Below are 18,660 nucleotides of genomic sequence, written 5' to 3'. Positions count from 1 at the left end.
TCCACATACACAACTAACCCCATCCCCTCCAACCCTCAACAATAATGCTGAAAGAATAAATAATGTATTCTGAAAGCACTGTTTACCTACCCGAACAGCCAGGAATGACTCTTGGGTAGTTCCACAAAGAGTAGTTTTTTGAGTAGGAAAGCGGGAGCTGCACACCCAAATATTTCAGATCAATGCTCATTGTTGGGTCCACAGAGTTCAACTTCAGTCCCACTGCAAGAAGCAAATACCAGTGAAAATCACATAGCCATGCAAACTATGTTAGCAAAAAGCAGCAGCAAATCTTTTAAGAAGATACATTTCTCAGCTTATACAAGTAATAAAAAATTACTTTAGAAGAGTTTGCATTCAATTCAGTGTTTTAACAGACTTGAAAACGGAAAAAAAAATGGCTAGGGGTTCCAGTTTCCACCAGACTTCAACTCCTATGCAATTTAGATACTAGGTATCTGAGATCATACCACCCTATTAAGATATGCTTGGGATGAGATAAAAAGGAAAAACCACTTCCATCTCGCTCTGTCCTGGATAGAATGTAAAGATCCCATTGCAATTTTTGAAAAAGAAGAAAGGGTTAACCTCTGTTCTCCTGGGCAACATTCCTTATCTCAAAAGCTGGGTGTAAAATATTGCTTAATTTTTAACTGGATACGGTATTCCTTACTTCTTATTTTAAAACTGTTACCTACTGTCATTGTCCACCACTGAACAGCTGTAGTGGGTGAAGTGATTCCTGAATACTATATTTATTTTATATCAATTTACCAACACACACTAACATGTTTTTTGGAAGAAAAGTCCTATAAAATGGAATTAATGATTATGGCTATTGTATTTACATATTCAGTCACTGCACAATCAGTATCTTATTCATGGAATTCTCATTCTTTTGTAAAGTATTATGGAATACTGTTAATTTGAGAAGCACTATATAAAAACAAACTTTCTTAGTGCTTGTCTACATTACCCGCTGTATTGAGGGGCAGCGATTGATCCAGCGGGGGTTGATTTATCGCATTTAGTCTAGACGCGATAAATCGACCACCAAGCGCTCTCCTGTCGACTCCGGTACTCCACCAGGGCAACAGAGGCAGGCGGAGTCGATGGGAGAGCGTCAGCCATCGACTTACTGCAGTAGATCTAAGTACGTCGACTTCAGCTATGTTATTCACGTAGCTGAAGTTGCATAACTTAGATCGATCCCCCCCAGTGTAGAACAGGCCTTAGTAACTGAGCAGAAAAACAAAGTGAAAGAAGTAACAATTGTATAGAATAATTCAACAGAGCAAGCTGCTAGGTACAAAGGAATTTCTAGACTCTTATCGCCTTCTGTTTCCCCATGTGCTTTTCCTCTAAGGAAGTTTGCAATGTTTGGGATAAAATAAAGGTATACCAACCATAATATTCACTTTTTCTCAATTAAAGCAGCAGAAGGGGAATACTAAGTGAACAAGTTGATCAATAAAATGGTTCATCTGGAAATGTACAGCTGAACAATTTAGGATCTAGGTAATAAAAGTTATCTTTCGTATATGCATGGATTATTTAAATTTGAATGTGTACATATTGTGCTGTGGAATTTTTTTTCTGAGAAGCCCCAGACTGAACAAGCTTGGGGAAAAGTCCCCATCTCATCCCAGAATACATCAATTCATGTCAAAATTAAAATGACAAGAGATGAATTTAAAAACAAAACAACAAAACAGAAGAGAGTTTTCTTCAAGCCTCCAAATTAAGGAATCCCAAGCAAGATCTTTTCTTTATTTCATGTGTAACATTCATTTCCTCACATCCATGAAACTGACAATTCGCATGAATCCTGAAGGTTATTCATTGGTAGTATTAAGGTAATACCCAGAGAAAGAACAGTTACTCTCCCTACAGTAACTGTGGTTCTTTGAGATGTTGTAGTCAAGTGTGGATCCCACTGTAGTTGCACGTGTACCACATGCACACTATCTGAGTCCTTTGAATAGCAGTGTCCTTTAGGGCCACATGTGTGCCTGTGCCATGTTGCATGCCTGTGTGAAAGCATAAAAGGCAATGGCTACCACCTTACCTGAGTTCCCTAGCAACTTGAAGCCAATGACAGCTGAGGATTCCAAAAAGCAGGGATGAAGGATGGGTCATGAGATCCACACTGACTACAACATCTCAAAGAACCACAGTTGCAGTAGGATAAGTAACCTCTCTCTCATCTTGGAGTATGCGTGAGTAGATCCCACTACAGGTGACCAGCAAGCAATATCCTTTCAGGATGGTGGGAATAAGGCGTTTCAGCTGCATCCAATAATATATAGTAACTGAAGAATTGCTCTCCCAAGCTTGGCATCAGACCTGGCTGCTAAGCCCAAAGTAAAATGATTGACAAGGTCAGCGGTCCACATTGCTGCTCTGCAGATTTCGGATATCAACACATTCCTGAAGCAGGAGAAAGATGTTGCTTGTGATCTGGTGGAAGGAGCCTTAATGTTGGATGGGAGAAGTATATCAGATACCTGGTAACACAGTGAGTTGCATTGTGTTATCCATTTCTTAGTCTCTGTGAAGAGGTGGCCTGACCTTTAGAATGCCTGGCTATTGCCAGAAATACACTGGGAGACCGTCTGAACAGTTTGGTCTTGTCAGTGTAATAAAGCAAAGACCTGGACACATCTAGCATATGCAACTTCTCTTCTCCCAGTGTGGAGTGTGGTTTTTGGAAAGAAGATTGGTTTAGATTAAATTCTAAGAACACCTTGGAGATGAATTTTGGGTGAAGTTTTAGCACCACAATATCCCTATGGAACGTTGTATAGGAAGGTTCAACCATAAGTGCCTGGCACTAACTCACTCCTCTAGCCAAAGTGATAATCACTACGAAGCCTGTCTTTGGAGTGAGGAAGTATAGGGAACATTCTGAAAGAGGTTCAAAGGGAGGCTTCATAAATCTAAGGAGGACTACGTTGAAGTCCCAGGCAGGAGTAGGTTCTGAGACTGGTTGGTAGGTATGTAATAGCCTTCTGAAAAACTTTGATAATGTTCAGTAAGAAAAGACCACGCAAAACAGTTCAGGTAAATGGCAAGTTGGAAATGCTGCAAGGTGGATCTTAATAGAACTGAATGAAAGGCTGGTCTGTTTAAGTGCAATAAATAGTCAAGGATCATCAATACTGAGGCCTGGACCAGGTCCAGACTATGCTGGGCTGCCCACATAGAGAGGTTCTTCAATTGAGATGAGTAAGTCTTCCTGGGCAGTCTCTTCCTGCTCTATATCAGGATTTCCTCTAACTGTAGGGAGCAGCCTCTGTCTGTAATACTCAACCAGGCAACAACCACACTGTCAGGCACAATGACTTCGGGTCTGAATTGAGTATCTGGCCATGGTGCTGTGAGATCAGATCTGGCCAATCTGGGAGCTGGATAGGCAGCAGAATGGATATTTGTAAGAGGTCTCTCAACCAAAACCATCTCAGCTATTAGGGCAACACAAAGATAGCTGTGTCTTGTTTGATTTTGAGTGTTACCCTGGAATATAGAAGTCCTTGGGATCACTGCAGAAAGCAAGCATGCAGTAGTGACCCCAGGCTTGTGCCCGGTCTGGAACAAATCATCTGGCACTTGATGTTGGTGGCAAACAAGCCTATCATAGGGGTCCCCCAACAAAGGACTATCAGCTCTATGAAGGACCTCCGCAGTGATCACTCATGTGTGGTAAACAGATTATCTGCCAGGCTGTTGATGACACCCAAGAGGTGAAGAATGAATGGTTTATCATATGTTGGCGTGACCCTGTCTAGAGCTTAATAGTTTTCAGACAGAGGGGAGGCCAAGTGTGCACTCCCTTGGTTGTTTACACAGTGCATCACATACATGTAATCTGCCAAGATCTGCACTGTGTAGTTTTGAAGAAGAGATAGGAAGGCCATGCAGGATAGCCTGATGACTCTGAGCTCCAGGACACTGACATAGTGCCCCATGTCTTTGGGAATCAGGTCCCTTGTATTTGTAGACAGCCCAGGTGGACTCTCCAACCTGTCCCTGATACACCTGTGGTTAAAGTCATTGTCAGGGAGGGAGCAAAGAACAGAACCCTTCTATGCACTTTTTTGGGTTCCTTCCACTATCTCAGTTCTGAGATGACATGATGAAATTACAACCTTCTTGTTCATCTGGTGTATTGTTGGGAAATAGATTCACCAGAGCCAGAGTTGAAGGGACTACTGGTGAAGTCTGGCAAGCAGTAACACATACATGCTTGCTACATAGGGCCTAGCAGACCCAGACACATCCATACCATTGCAATCAGGAATAATTCTAACCTAAGTAATAGCAACTGCATCGACAGGAACCTGTTCCTTTGGAAGGTATGCGCTTGCTAACCCAAGTTGATCAATACTCTTATGAACTCAGTCTGTGATGGAATAAGATGATTTTTCGTAGTTCACCATGAGGCCTAGCTGAGAGAGTAAAGAGGACATATTTCAGGCTTGCTGCCATGTCCTGCTGGGTTCTGCCCTCCCCCAACCGATCATCCAGGTAAGGGTATACACGAATGTCTTTCCTTCTAAGATGTGCTGCTACTACCTTTGGGCACTTCATGAAGATTTTTGGTGCCATGGAGAGTTTGAATGGCAGTACTTTCTACTTGTAATGATTTGGCCCACCATGAATCTTAACTATTTACTGTCAGCTGGGTGGATGATTATATAGAAGTATGTGTCCAAAAGTAAAAGTCAAGAGCCAGGAACCAGTCCTGGGCCTGAAGATGTGGGATGACGGAGGCAAGCGTTATCATCCTGAACCTGAGATGACGCATGTATTTGTTCAATCTCCTCATGTCTAGGATAGGATGAAGACTCCCTTCTTCAGGATAAGGAAGTGACAGGAGTAAAAGCCTCTTCCCTTGTACTACCCCATCTACAGCTCCTAGATGAAGTAACAAGGCTGTTTGTATTTATAACATGCAGTGTTGTTGTAGCTGTGTCAGTCCCAGGGTATTAGAGAGAGAAGGTGGGTGAGCTAATATCTTTTACTGGACCTACTTCTGTTGTTGAGCGAGACAAGCTTTTGAGCTTACACTGAGCTCTTCGGGTAACCTCTCACCAATAGAAGATGGTCCAGTAAAAGATATTACCTCACCCATCTTGTCTGTTTGTAACAGGCTTTTGTGAGAAGGGAAAGGGTATGGAGTGGGAAAAGTATAGAAGAATCTTAGGATATGATGTCTAATGCTCATTTGTCAGTTGTCCCAGTGGAAAGGGGCCAGGCAGTTGCTGAAGGTGGGGAGAGGCTCCAGAATGAATCCAGTGCAATTCTTGATGCTTCTGTCAAATCTGCAGCCTCTAAGAAGGAAGTGGGTTAGCCAAAGAGTTGGGAAATGGGCATCCCCTACAGCACCCGGGCCTCTTTCTTTGTGATTACTCTGGTTGTTAACTCCAGGAGTAAGATAATGCCCTTTGTCTCTGCTGGGGCTGGTACCTGTATGTTTTTCTATAGGGTGTCAGTATGTGGTCTTTGAGGAAATTGAATACTGTTCTCTGGCTGAAGTGCTCCATCACTGACTGCTCCCTTCTGGTTTTGGAATAAATGAATCTCACTACCCCAGGCAGTAAAGGGAAACTGAAGGAGGGTTGCTTCATCTCTGCCATTTATGCCCTCACACAGACACAAGAGGAAGCATCAGTGGCCACATCAGACACTTCTGTTCAAAAGTCTCTGATTCCATTCACATGAGCACCTACCGTGGGATCCACAGTGAAACATACTTGAAGAACCACCCAAACTCAGGTCCCCACTGTGGTAGGCACAGTATTAAAACACAGTAGGAAACAATTCCTGCTCCAGAGAGCTTTACATATATACCTTCCTGGAGACTAGGATGTATCACTTGCTTATGCCTCAAGGACTTCAGATCTTCCAAGAGTTCTTTTTCCAACAAGCATATTCTTGCTCGACAACCTGCTCAGAGAATGAAAGATATTATTGTGTATGCAATGAGATAGCACATGCTATGCAAAATTCTGATACACTGTTCATTTAAATAATTATCTCCCACTGTGTCTTCATACCTTCTTTTATCAAGGCCAAACCACACAAATTCCACCCCTCTTTTTTTTTTTTTAAAAAAAGGTTATTGAGTGTTACCTGGATCACTTGTAGCTAGCAAGGAAGTCTGCAGATTCTGTGATTCTTCTCCTCCAACTCGATCAACAGTGTGAATGTCAAGAGCTTCCTACATGCAAAAAGAGCCTCACATAAATGTAAAATGCTTTAAATTCAAATGCTCATCTTCACACAAGCTAGACAGCCATATCATTAAAACAGGTTATTAGACTGGCCTAATAATAGTGCTTTGCATTACTATGCACCAAACTCCAGATCCCAATCACTCATTCTCTCTGAGCCAGTGAGAACCAAGAGTGCTATGAAGGTAGCAAACACAGACAGTGCTACAACTACAAACTTTTAAAATAACTTTTTTCAGGGATTCCAAAGGAGAAATTTATTATTTTCAGCATGTGACCACTGAGAAGCTAAGTTAAGCCACTGCTCCTTTTGAGCATATTAAGTTTTATTGAGGACACTGAAGAAAGAGTGATTTACCTTGGATGCAAAGGACACAAAGAGGACTCCATCCACATCCTCAAGATCTGGCTTAACATCTGGAAGGATACTCCCTGATCCCAGGGAGGCATTCTTGCTTGTCACTACATTCTTCCCTATGTTTTTAGGGGGTCGTCCAGCCTTGGAGATCTTTAGCTTTCGTGGCCTTCCTCTTCTACTTGGGCCTGATGACATAGGATTTTGATTAGTACCCGTACCCTTCTGGGACATGGGATTCCTTAGTACACCTGCTTTTTTTCTTCCAGCAATGTCTTTGGCTGAAAAGGGGCCTCCTGTAGCGCTCCCAAGCTTGAAACTAGATGATTTAGATATGGTCCATGGTGCCTCTTTGATGGAACAGTATTTCTGTGGCGCTTTGTTTCCAGAGAACTGTTTTTTCACAGCTACTTCCTCAGTTTCCATGACTGTGTCTAAGGAAGAGTCCTTATGATTTTCAAAACAAATAGGAAAGGAGTCCAATATTGCACTCACTGGGGATTTATCCTTCTTACAAGAGGAAAGCATGGTCTGTGGCAGCTCAGAGATCTTTACCGTGCTCTTGGTGACTGCACAGGGCTCTAAATAAACTACAGGCATCTTCCCACTATCCAATTTTAACATTTTGGCTTTGGCAACACCTGAAGGGTTGGCCAGCATTCGTTTGGTGGACCTGATTCCTGCATCTTTTCTGTCTATCTCACTGTGTTTTCTCAGTTGTTTCTCTAGTATGGGATCATCATCACTATTGGAATATTCATCTGTTTCCTCATCCGTGTCTTCCTGCTTCACAGTTATCCCTTCGATGCACACACTTGATCCATAATCATAGTCATCTATTGGCTCCTCTTTAATGACTACATTGAAGTGTCCATTTGGGTCCAACGGGGATGCTACCCGGGAGCTGCTTTCATAACTGCTAGCGATGGGACTGGAGAAAGTAAACAAGAACTTTACCACACAGATGAAAGATACAAAATTCAAAAATCAAATTTTTGATATGACAAAGTCATATCAATAGTATTTTCCTTCCCTAAAACAGATTCCTCAGTACTGCACAATAAATGGTTATCACAGTAGGAAGATACTACTTTAGCAGGATATTGTCCCCTATAAAATTCTCAGCCCTCTTTCGGAAGGGACTTCGGAACAACACTGAGATCAGCTGAGCTTGATAGTGACTTTAAAGCAACTGCTGCTAGTTAGGACAAGCTTTCATTTTTAGCATAATAATTAGCATTCAAGGAACATTATTATGCCATCTCATGTTTTTTCCTCATATAGACTCCAGAGAATATGGCGATTTCTTATTTTAGGTAGCAGGACTCTCTCCTCTCATATCAGAATCATATTTAAAAATAACTGGTATTCTAACATGTCCCATACGAAATCTCCCCACACATTTGGAAGCCACTGAGCCAGATTCTGCTCTCAATTACTCCAGTGTAAATTCAGAATAACTCCACTGAAGTCAACTGACTTAGTCTGAATTGAAATGGGTATCAGTGAAAACAAAACTTGGCCAGACATTAGAGAACTCCAACTGTAGATGCAATTTCACTCTTATAAATACGCTGTTCTGGGAGGTAAATATTGGTTGCTTCCCATCAGTTTTGCTAACACTATCAAAATTTGGCAGCCAGCCATGGAGAAGAAATGCACCTGAAAAATATAATGTGGAGATAGAAGTGTTTTGTTTTTCCCCCCCACAATACAGCTCAGAGAATGATAGTTGGAATTTCAGAAGCAAGCCTATAGGTAGGGCCCTACCAAATTCACTGTCCATTTTGGTCAATTTCACGGCCATAGGATTTTAAAAATAATAAATTTCAAGATTTCAACTATTTAAATCTGAAATTTCACAGTGTTGTAATTTTAAGGGTCCAGACCCAAAAAGGAGTTGGGGGGGGGGTCACAAGGTTACCGCAGGGGGGGTTGCAGTACTGCTACACTTACTTCTGCACTGCTGCTGGCAGCAGCGCTGCCTTCAAAGCTGGGCAGCTGGAGAGCAGTGGCTACTGGCCAGGAGCCCAGCTCTGAAGGCAGAGCCACCACCAGCACCGGCGCAGAAGTAAAGGGTGGCATGGTATGGTACTGCTACCCTTACTTCTGTGCTACTGCTAGCAGGGCGCTGTCTTCCGAGCTGGGCGCCTGGCCAACAGCCGCCGCTCTCCAGCAGCCGAGTTCTGAAGGCAGCGCAGAAGTAATGGTGGCAATACTGCAACCACCCTAAAATAACTTTGTGACCCCCCGCAACTCCCTTTTGGGTCAGGACCCCCAATTTGAGAAACACTGGTCTCCCCTCTGAAATCTGTATAGTATAGGGTAAAAGCACACAAAAGACCAAATTTCATGGGAGAAGACCAGATTTCACAGTCCATGACGCGTTTTTCACGGCCGTGAATTTGGTAGGGCCCTACCTATAGGTAGGTGACCTGAAGTTTCACTCAACAACTCCTCAACACCAAGGACAAGATAAAAATCAGTGGGCTTTCTAGGCAGAAAAGGAATCATCTGACTTTCTGGGTTAAGATCCTTAGCTATAAGATGGAACAAAACAAAACAAACACAACCATACCCTTTTCAGCTAACTGACTAGAAAACATTAAGAGTGAAGTACTCAGCCTCACTTCATCAGGTGAATCTGGAAGACAGTTTCTCTAGTAGTTCCACAATACTAGTTGCTAGAGTGTCATTAGATTGTAAACTCTGTGGGGCAGGAATCATAGAAAACTGAAGCAGAATTAGAGGAGCTCTGCTATAGTGGAGGCATCAAACCAGCAATAAGAAGAAGATCAGCTGTCTTAAGTTTAAATGACTCAAAAGTCTTTATTTAGCAGGGTGGAGCAGGATAAACTTCTTACAACATTTAAGTAATTTCAATTTGTTCCTTACTTTGTAAAATTGATTAAATCAATATCTAATATACATGTGTCTATCATAAGAACCAAAAGTTTCTGTTAAGAAGCTGGACCATAAAAGTTTGCCCTCTTACCACCTTTTTGCGATGTTGGAATCCTTTGCTCAACAGTTTTTGATTATCCAATACCAGGTGTGTGTGTGTGTATATATAGATCAGCTGACCACAAGACAGTATTGTTTTCTGTATTCAGACAGACAATGTCCCACTTTAAGTGAGCCTCATGACATCCTACATACTACATTACCAAGAATTTTAAAGTCTAGTACAGTGGTTCTTAAACTTTTTTTCCCACGGACCACTTGAAAATTGCTGAGGGTCTTGGTGGACCACTTAACGATCTTTCCAAATGTTTTTTTGTACCGTTACTAACTATTGTAAAACGCTTTGGATAAAAATGCTATATAAAATAACTTAAGAATTAAAGTTTTTTTGTTCTACAAATAAAAGTACACAACTCGTATTTTAATATCAGTAGCCTCTCCCCCGCCATGGCAGCCACCGAGCTCGGCTGGGAAGGGGGAGTCTCCCCCTTTCTCCCCCGCTGTGGCAGCCCCCGAGCTGGGGCTGGGAAGGAGGGGGTTCTCTCCCTGTCAGTCACAGCCCTGGAGCTGGAGAAAGTCGCCTTTTTCTCTGGCCGCCACAGCCCTGCACATCCCAATTTCCTCCTACCCACTTTTCTCACCACACTGCCCCCTCCCACCTACCCCCTATTTTCCCCAAGGCCATCACTTCATCTTACATGTGCATCTTCTCCAGGGTCCAGGCACCTAATTAGTGGAGCCACGCCTGCACGGCTCCACTGATTAGGTGGGCAGCCCTTTATTCTCTTATGTGCAGCCGCCCAGGCGCAAACCTTAGAAGGAACTATCCGCGGGACCACCTGAATGGAGCTTGCGGACCAAGTTTGAGAACCTCTGGTCTAGTAGATTTTCAGGTTTCCCATACTAATATGGGAAAGAGCACAATGCTAAACTTTAATTGGGATGGTAAAACCATTGCAAAGGAAAATTAATGGTTAACTGTTCCTTAAGATATTTAGCAGTAGTTGTTGCCCATAAAAATTATGAGTTACATAAACTGAATTAGATAAACCTCTGTCTTTTTAGGGAGGGAGAGAGAGAGAGAGAGAGAGGAAAGAATAAAATGGAAGGATTACGTTTTTTAAAAGGGTGAGAGATATTTGTGGACAAGGAAAGTCAGAAAAATCTAAAGTAAAAGATATAAAAGAAAACCCCACAATGCAGAGAAACAGAGGAAAAGGTTTAAGGGGATGGAAGGAGAGAGAAGCAAAAACACACTTTCTGAACAATGCAAAAAGAGATACAATATAATCCAAAATAGGAATGGCAGAGGGCAGTAAAGCCACAAAGTAGAGAGAAGGTACATCAAAAGCGCAGGACACAGCGTAAATTACATTTTTAAGTTTATTATATGAAAAGTTGATTGGCAATAGTTATGTATAGTAAAATACCTCTACATTATTGCTTTATTTCTTTAAAATTCATGGCCATGATTTTGGTGGGAAGGGTTTTTTGGGGGAAGGGGAGGTATGGTGGCATCTGGGCTCATAGGCTTAGTACTTTAGTTAGTTGCTGTTGTGTAAATTTTTCAAGTCTTGAACATTTCATTCATGGAGATCTGAATATACACCACTTTTAATTGAGTAAAATTCTTCTTCCTAAAACACACTTGATATAATTAATTTTTTTACTCATTATAATAAATTTAAATTACAATCAAGTGGACACAATATCAAATCATAAAGCAGTGGTCCCCAAACTTTTCAGGGTCGCTCACCCCCCCCCCTTGCCCCTCTCCATGCTCCTCCGCCCACCAGAGCTGGGCCAGGAGGCAGCAGGGCTGGGAACGGAGCACCGGGGCCAGAGGCCGCAACTGGGGGTGAGGCCAGAGCAGAGCTGGGGGCAAAGCGGGGCAGGGTGGTGCTCCCTCCCCGCCCCTTGTGGGGACTGGCCTGGGCCGCAATGTGCCCCCCCCCCCGAACATTCCTCCGGTCCTCCCCTAGGAGGGCATGCCCCATAGTTTGGAGACCATTGCCATAAAGAAATGTATGGGACACATATTTGAGACTCACAATGCCTTGGAAGAACGAGAGAATTCTTGTGCAAACATGAAATGCAGCAATAAATGAACTTCAAAAACATGATCAAAATTCTCCATAAGGATGGTTCATTAGGGTAACCTTCTAAAATAGGATTCCGATTCTTCTCAAACAAAAATGTCTGCAAATATTTTCTTCTTGTGATTTTTTATATATATCACACAGCAATTAAAGTTAAAAAGGTACTGATGGTATCTGAATAGACTTCAAACATTTTACAATGTATCACCAGTGAGAGACTGATTTGAAAACCAAAGCCTTATTTATACTAAATTGCTTTATAAACTGATTTAGATCCATCTTAACATACAAAACAGATAGTAGGCCAGCCACAAGAAAGGAAATCAGTATGCGCTCCACATCAAAAACAAAGATGTTGAGATGGTCAAGCCGTAAAAAAAAAAAAAAGAAAAAAAAGAAATGTGGTTGTAAGGAGCCTAACGCGGGTGCTCCAATTGAAAACCAATTGAGGGAGGCTGGGCTACCTTAGAATGGTCATATCCAGCAGAGACCTGAGAGATGTATCAGTAGAATGGCTTTTGGAATGACTATAGACAGAGGACAACCAAGGGGGAGATCAAGGACTCAGTATGTGGGCTGGATATCAACGGACCTCAGAGAGACCAATCTGCACAACAGCCTGGCATACGATCATGAGTTTTGGAAGAAAGCTATAAAGTCACCGACCCTGAATAGGGAAGTGGCAAGAAAGAAAGCTTTTGAAACTGATTTAAGTAAATTAATGGTAACATCCTGTGGTATACTATATCACAGGGGTAGGCAACCTATGGCACGTGTGCCAAAGGCGGCACACGAGCTGATTTTCAGTGGCACTCACACTACCCGGGTCCTGGCCACAGGTCCGGGGGGCTCTGCATTATAATTTAATTTTAAATGAAGCTTCTTAAACTTTTTAAAAACCTTCTTTACTTTACATACAACAATAGTTTAGTTATATATTATAGACTTGTAGAAAGAAACCTTCTAAAAACGTTAAAATGTATTACTGGCACGCGAAATCTTAAATTAGAGTGAATAAATGAAGACTCGGCACACCACTTCTGAAAGGTTGCCGATCCCTGCTATATCAGTTTAAGTACACCTTATATCGGTTTAGCTTATGTTGATATGGAATCAACAATTTAAATCGCAGTAAGGCATTCTTAAAACGAAATAAGAGCATCCATAAGAGGGGGCTGCACTGATTTAATTGAATCAGTTTCTAAGCAGATTTAATTCAGTCACTACAACTTTCTCATGTAGACAAGGCCTGAGAAACAACAAGTTTTAAAAAAAATGTGGAATTAATAGCTAGTTACAATGTTGTAAAATAGATCCTTCCTTACAGTGTACTTCCTTTGGTTGTGAAACCAAGACTCCGCTAGATTTAGCAGAATATGATACTCCTTATATACTCTAGTCAATAGGGAAATTATGAAGGTGTCCATCATGGCACCATAGTTAAGACTGAATTACATTTCACACTTAAAAGAAAATATTCAACCTCTGTTATCTATTAAACAAATAAACACACCCTTTCCTTCCCAAATCACTCACTTTTTTAAGTACTGAGGAATTTTTTGAAAATTTACAAGGAAATCCATTAATTAGTTTAGGAGTTAAAATTATGCCTTTTAAGAAATGCAACATCTTGGAATATATATATTACACATACACACTCACACACACACACACACACACACACACACACACGTAAAGTCCTATCAGCCATAACACATGCCATTTCTGCACAGCCAACAATAAACTACGAAAAATGATCGACAGTGATTGATAGACCTTAACTGCAGGTCATGAGGATGAACAGATTTAATGGAAAAGGAAATGCAAGATTCTTGATACCTATAGAGCACAAAAAAGATAGAGTGGAGCCATTTCTTGAATGAGTTATGGATTATTTCCAGTTCTAAATTTTGTTTCCATAAGTGAGAGAGTGAATGAAGATTGTCTTTCCTGTGTAGAAGGCGGATACTAAAAACTTAAAGAAAATACCTAGACAACGTTCTGAGAGTAGCACTAGGAATATGGTTACAAAAATACTATATATTTATACATATACAGTATCTTTAGTTTTTAATAGAAATGTACTAGCACAGAGGATAAAAGAAAAGAGGAAAACACTGTATATTCTAGCACAGTATCACCTTTTGTATGAATTTTTAGTATGTTTTTGGTCTGAGGTGACAACTGTTCTGAAGAAGAAAGGAAAGTGTTTGATTTTCTCTTAAGACTTAAGGTGTCCTAAGTCGACAAATTTACATGATCTGTCATAGAAGGAGTACCTGTGTCGATCTTTGTCCTGCAGAGCTGAAAAAAAAATTCCTGACTCCAAAAAATAAGATAAGATATCTGGAAGAATTGCTTGTTGTTCATCTGTACATTTGATACAAGTTGTTTTTTTTATCCCCCATGAAAGAGCTGGATTGAGGAAGCAAATTGTTCATTTTGAACAAATCCTTTGAGAACGTCTCCACATCACTTTCTAACTGATTTTTGTCAAGTTGAAAAGAGCAAGAATGACAGAACCAAAAGAAAGATCTTGTTGGTTTTAGGGAACTTAAATTTCTTAGATTTTTTTTTTTTTTTTGGTGGCCATTTAGACTAAGATAAAGTAGTTTTGCCTAAAATTATGCAGGACATTCCTACAGCCCCAAAAAAGAAAGAACTCAGTAAAGCCCCTTGTGCCTAAATGTGTCCAGCTGCAAGATTGGGGCTTCTTATAAACTTATAACATTTTTCCAAAGACACCTGCTCCGAGTTCTGATCAAAATCTTTTGGGATTGATGGTGGCCCAGGCTAAAGAGGAAGGATCACTTTTGAGAAAATTTTTCACAATATTAGTTTGTTGTTGTTTTTTAAATCTGAATTTCTGAAAGGTGATATTGAAAATAAAGCAACAAAAACATGACAGTAAGAAACACATTTGACCAACACCTTTCCACTTTGGTCATAGGTGCTCTTAAAAATTAGAATCCTCTTACTCTAAAGAATTAGTTTGGATACAGGTCTCTTGACCTAGAGGTGCTCCTTAGGAGACTTCTGCCTTCTGTTTATGAATACATGAGAAATTTGGGAGAAACTCCTATTTGTCCTGCCTTAAAACTGGAAAAAGTTGCAAAATAAAGACAGTAATAATCCCCGTGGTCCTCGCATGATTCCAACGTTCTCATGAGGTATTACTGCTGCAGGGTTCAGGTGGCCTTATGGGGTTAGAAAACTACCACTTCTACAGTTATTCATTGCTGCCCAGATCAATGACCACCTTGAAGGGACTGAGGAACATCTTCTGCAAAAGCTGAAATTATGGAAGGAGCACTGATGTTTGGGAACCTCTCCTGGTTACAAAAGGCACTGTTCGTAGTAAGCACTGCTGCAGTGCTTTTACAGCTATGCCACATGTGGGACAATTTTTTCCTTAATAGTGACCTTTCACTATAGAATTACAGTTATTTTGATTGTTCACTGGCAAACTAGTGATATGAGCTATTAGCTACTCTCTGCCTCACTGACTGGCAGAGAACTGGCAGCAAGCACAGTAAGGTGGCAGCCTAGGCTCTGGCATATACGCCAAGGAATCTGGGAGGAGAGAAAATCAGGTATATTTCATCCTGCAGGTGCCAGCTATGGCAATAATATGTGGGCACAGGCAGATTGACAGTATGTGTAGACCGTTCTGCTGCATTACTTAGGGAAACCAGTGAAAGGTACAGTAAAATGCTGGACTTGACTAGGCTGCACTAACACACGCACATATAATGAGAACTGTTAGGAACACAGATCCACTTGGTACAGGTCGTCTGGCAGTATGGGCTAAACTGCTCTGCTAAATTGTGGAGAGAAGCCAGTGGAAGGTGTCAGAGGGTGGTACGCTAGGTAAGACCACATGAATACACACACTTTATGGGAGTTGGAAGAAGAGTAGATTCAGCACACAAGTGCCTCAAACTGCCCTAAAAGGAAGATCAGTAGGCTCGGATTACTAAAAATCTGATCTATTTGAAGTTCCTGGCAATTTATGAGATGAAATTTTCATCCTCTAAATCTCTTTGTTGTGGGGAACAGTGATCTCCCAGCTTCTCTCTCAAGTAGTCACAGTAAATGAGTCAGAGTGCAGTACTGCAGCAGTCCAGCAGAACGAAGATGAAATCTCCAGATCAACTGATGCCCATGTACGAGAAAAAAGACCTTCTGTAAACCCAAAATGTTCTGGAACATCAGTTCAACCAAACTCTGGTTGTAAAACCATCTTCCCTCCCACCCCCCCGCCAAAAAACACACCATTTGACATTTTACTAGGAGTCCAGCCCAACCCAGCCCCCACTAGACAAAAAATGAAATGTACTCCTACCTTTCAGATACCTCTTGTTTTAACCTGGGCATATCACGAAGAGGCAGGTCTGCATCCAGGAAATCCAGGAAGTCCCGTTCTGCATTAAAGGATTCTTTCTCCAAATCAATGTCTGATGGATTCTGACCACTAAATGAAGAATCTAGATCTCTCTGCTGTGACTCTAATCCATCGGTTTCAGTATGTCGGCCACGATTGCTGGGAGAGCTGGAAACACTACCTCCTTCATGCTCTGAGCTACTATTTTGCTTCACATCACGCTGAGGTCTACTGTTCAGTCCATCATCTCTGAATCCTTTAGCAAAAGGGTTGTAATCTATCTTTAGCTGGGTAATCTGGATGTTCTGATAGGCTGTCACTGCAAAGAACTCTGTCTGTGGGAAGGTGAAGGTGTGTACATCAGGACCATTCAGCTGGATAACCTCTGTGGCTTTGTCTGCAGGTACCAGGTGAAGCCGTGGCAGATAGCGGTGCATAGAATGCAATATGATATGACCTTCTTGGTCCAGAGTATTGTTGGTAAGCTTGAGTTTGTAGAAGGATACTGGCTGGTGCATCCAGTACTGACCAGTGGAGGGTGATTCTGGATGAATAAATACCCGTCCCAGAACATGGGGTTCTGCCTTCCCACTAGGCTCCCACCAACGACCATTCCATTTATAGCGGTGATTGTCCACAGGAGAGATATCCATGACTAGGATGTATTTCAGATTGGAATCTAGGCCTGTAATCCAGTACCGACAGTATGGGAACATACGCCTCCCCTGTTTGGTCAGAATCATCTCTGTGCTGCGATGGTAGAACTCATTCCACATACTGTTGTTGTCCAGGGTGACAGTGATGCTACCTGAGGTACAATCAGCTGGAAGGCAAGTCTTTACTTTGGATTTTACTGGAGTTGACACACTACTGGTGAGAGTACAGGCATCCCGGTTTGCTACTAGAATTCCTTGATCAGCTTTACCATTTCCCTGCTGCTGTTTCAGGATGACAAAAAAAGCAGGTGCTGCACCAGACACTGTCCCACTGTCCCGGTTACCCAACACAATTTGTTGTTTCTCCATGATGATAATGGGCACTTCTGTAAATTCTTTCAAATTAACTGCAAATTCGAAATGGTTCTGAGAGCCTTTCCCCTGTGTTCACCATCCTGGAAACAAACAAGTAGACCTAGTTAGCACTAATCAAATGCAATATACCAATATACTCCTCCCTTTACTTGAAGGAACTGGGTAACTACAGAAACATTTTGTATAGTATATTTACACACATAAAACTACATTAAAAGGACATGAAGGTTGCAAAGTCAAGCACCTAAAGTTAGGAAATGTCAGAATTAATGTTGCGTGGGAAACTAATTTGCTCCTCTTTTGCACATGTACAGCTGTTAATTACATGATCACACACTATTTTTTTTCCACAGGACCCAAAGCCTCATGCAATGCACAGGATGGACTGTACTCCTGGGATGAATAAGGGTTATGCAGTGAAGGAGACAGTTGTCTGTAAGATCCTGGCCTCAGTTTCTTGCAGAAGTTGAAATATGTATAGTGAATGACGCAGGAAATCGCAGGAAGAAAAAGAATGGTCTCTTGGTAAAGATAGTTGAAAGCTACTCTGGAGAGAAGGGGATTCTATGCCGGCCTCTACAAGAGAGTTCCTATGTAATTCTGGACAGGTAATTTGAATCAGACTTTTCAAGGATGGTCACTATGTTTCTCCTTTTCTAGGAGCTCAATGCGAGTCCCTGTTCTCTCTGATTTGCAGAAGTGCTGAGCAGAAGTGCTGAGCTGCAACTGAAGTCAATGGGAGAGGTACTTTGACTATATAAAGTGGTTTTAGTGCTAACTATTCTCAAATATCAGGCTCTAATCATCTCAAATTGACCATCCAAAATTAGTAGACACTTTAGATCTTACTCTCTGTGTGCCTCAGTTCTCCATCTGCAAAGTGGGGATAATACCATCCCTCACCTCACAAGAGTGTTCTGAAAATAAATTCATTGTTTGTGAAATCATATACTACTGTGATAAGCGCCACAGAAAAGCCAATGAGAAAATAAAAAATTTGGTCTTCAGAGCAGGGTTGGAAAAGTGTGCAGTCAATAAGGCATCGTTGTGTCAGAATTAACGACGACTCAAGATTGTGGAATTAGAATAGCGTGCAGTAAATAAAGCATGGATCCACATACTGACAATAAGGATAAAACAAAACATTGGGTATCTACTCATTAAGCGAGCAACATCTATCTTGTGCACTGAATGAGGTAGCATCCTATAAAAAAAATACTATTTGTTCATGTAACCAAAGATTGTACCATAATGCATATGCACAAGGGGGGCAAATTAAGATCACACAGGCAACCTTAAACCTGACATTTCCTAATCTCCGAGTGCTTGATCTTGCAACATTAATGTTCTTTTAACATAGGAAATTACACACAAAAAACTAAGATTTTAAAAAAAGCAAAGAACAGAAATATCGTTATGTAGAATCATACTGACTCCCACACATGGATTAGCAGCCAGTTGGGAACATTTAGATTCACCACACAGACCTCTGCCACTAGTGGTGAACAGATAACAACAGTAGGTTAACATCCTCTGGGTAGAACAGCCACTAAAGGGGGATGAGACACACTTTGCCAGTGTGTTGCACAGA

The 18,660-nt window shown here is 41.5% G+C and overlaps 1 protein-coding gene across 1 annotated transcript in view; it reads right to left on the bottom strand.

The window, feature by feature from the left end:
- The window catches only part of MGA (MAX dimerization protein MGA), a 68,149-nt gene extending 51,086 nt beyond the window's left edge, over nt 1–17,063 (bottom strand). The window contains exons 1-5 of the mRNA XM_065402659.1: nt 16,000–17,063; nt 6,595–7,522; nt 6,136–6,223; nt 5,854–5,949; nt 91–222 (exon numbers count right to left, since the gene is read on the bottom strand). Of these exons, the coding sequence (XP_065258731.1) occupies nt 91–222; nt 5,854–5,949; nt 6,136–6,223; nt 6,595–7,522; nt 16,000–17,063 (2,308 nt within the window). The remainder of the gene's footprint in view (nt 1–90; nt 223–5,853; nt 5,950–6,135; nt 6,224–6,594; nt 7,523–15,999) is intronic.
- Between the last annotated feature and the right edge of the window lie 1,597 nt (nt 17,064–18,660).

Source organism: Emys orbicularis, chromosome 4 (genome assembly GCF_028017835.1).
Source record: "Emys orbicularis isolate rEmyOrb1 chromosome 4, rEmyOrb1.hap1, whole genome shotgun sequence".
In the NCBI taxonomy this organism is placed as follows: domain Eukaryota; kingdom Metazoa; phylum Chordata; order Testudines; family Emydidae; genus Emys; species Emys orbicularis.
The sequence above is the reverse complement of the archived record's forward strand: the minus strand, read 5'-3'. Positions and strand labels throughout refer to the sequence as shown.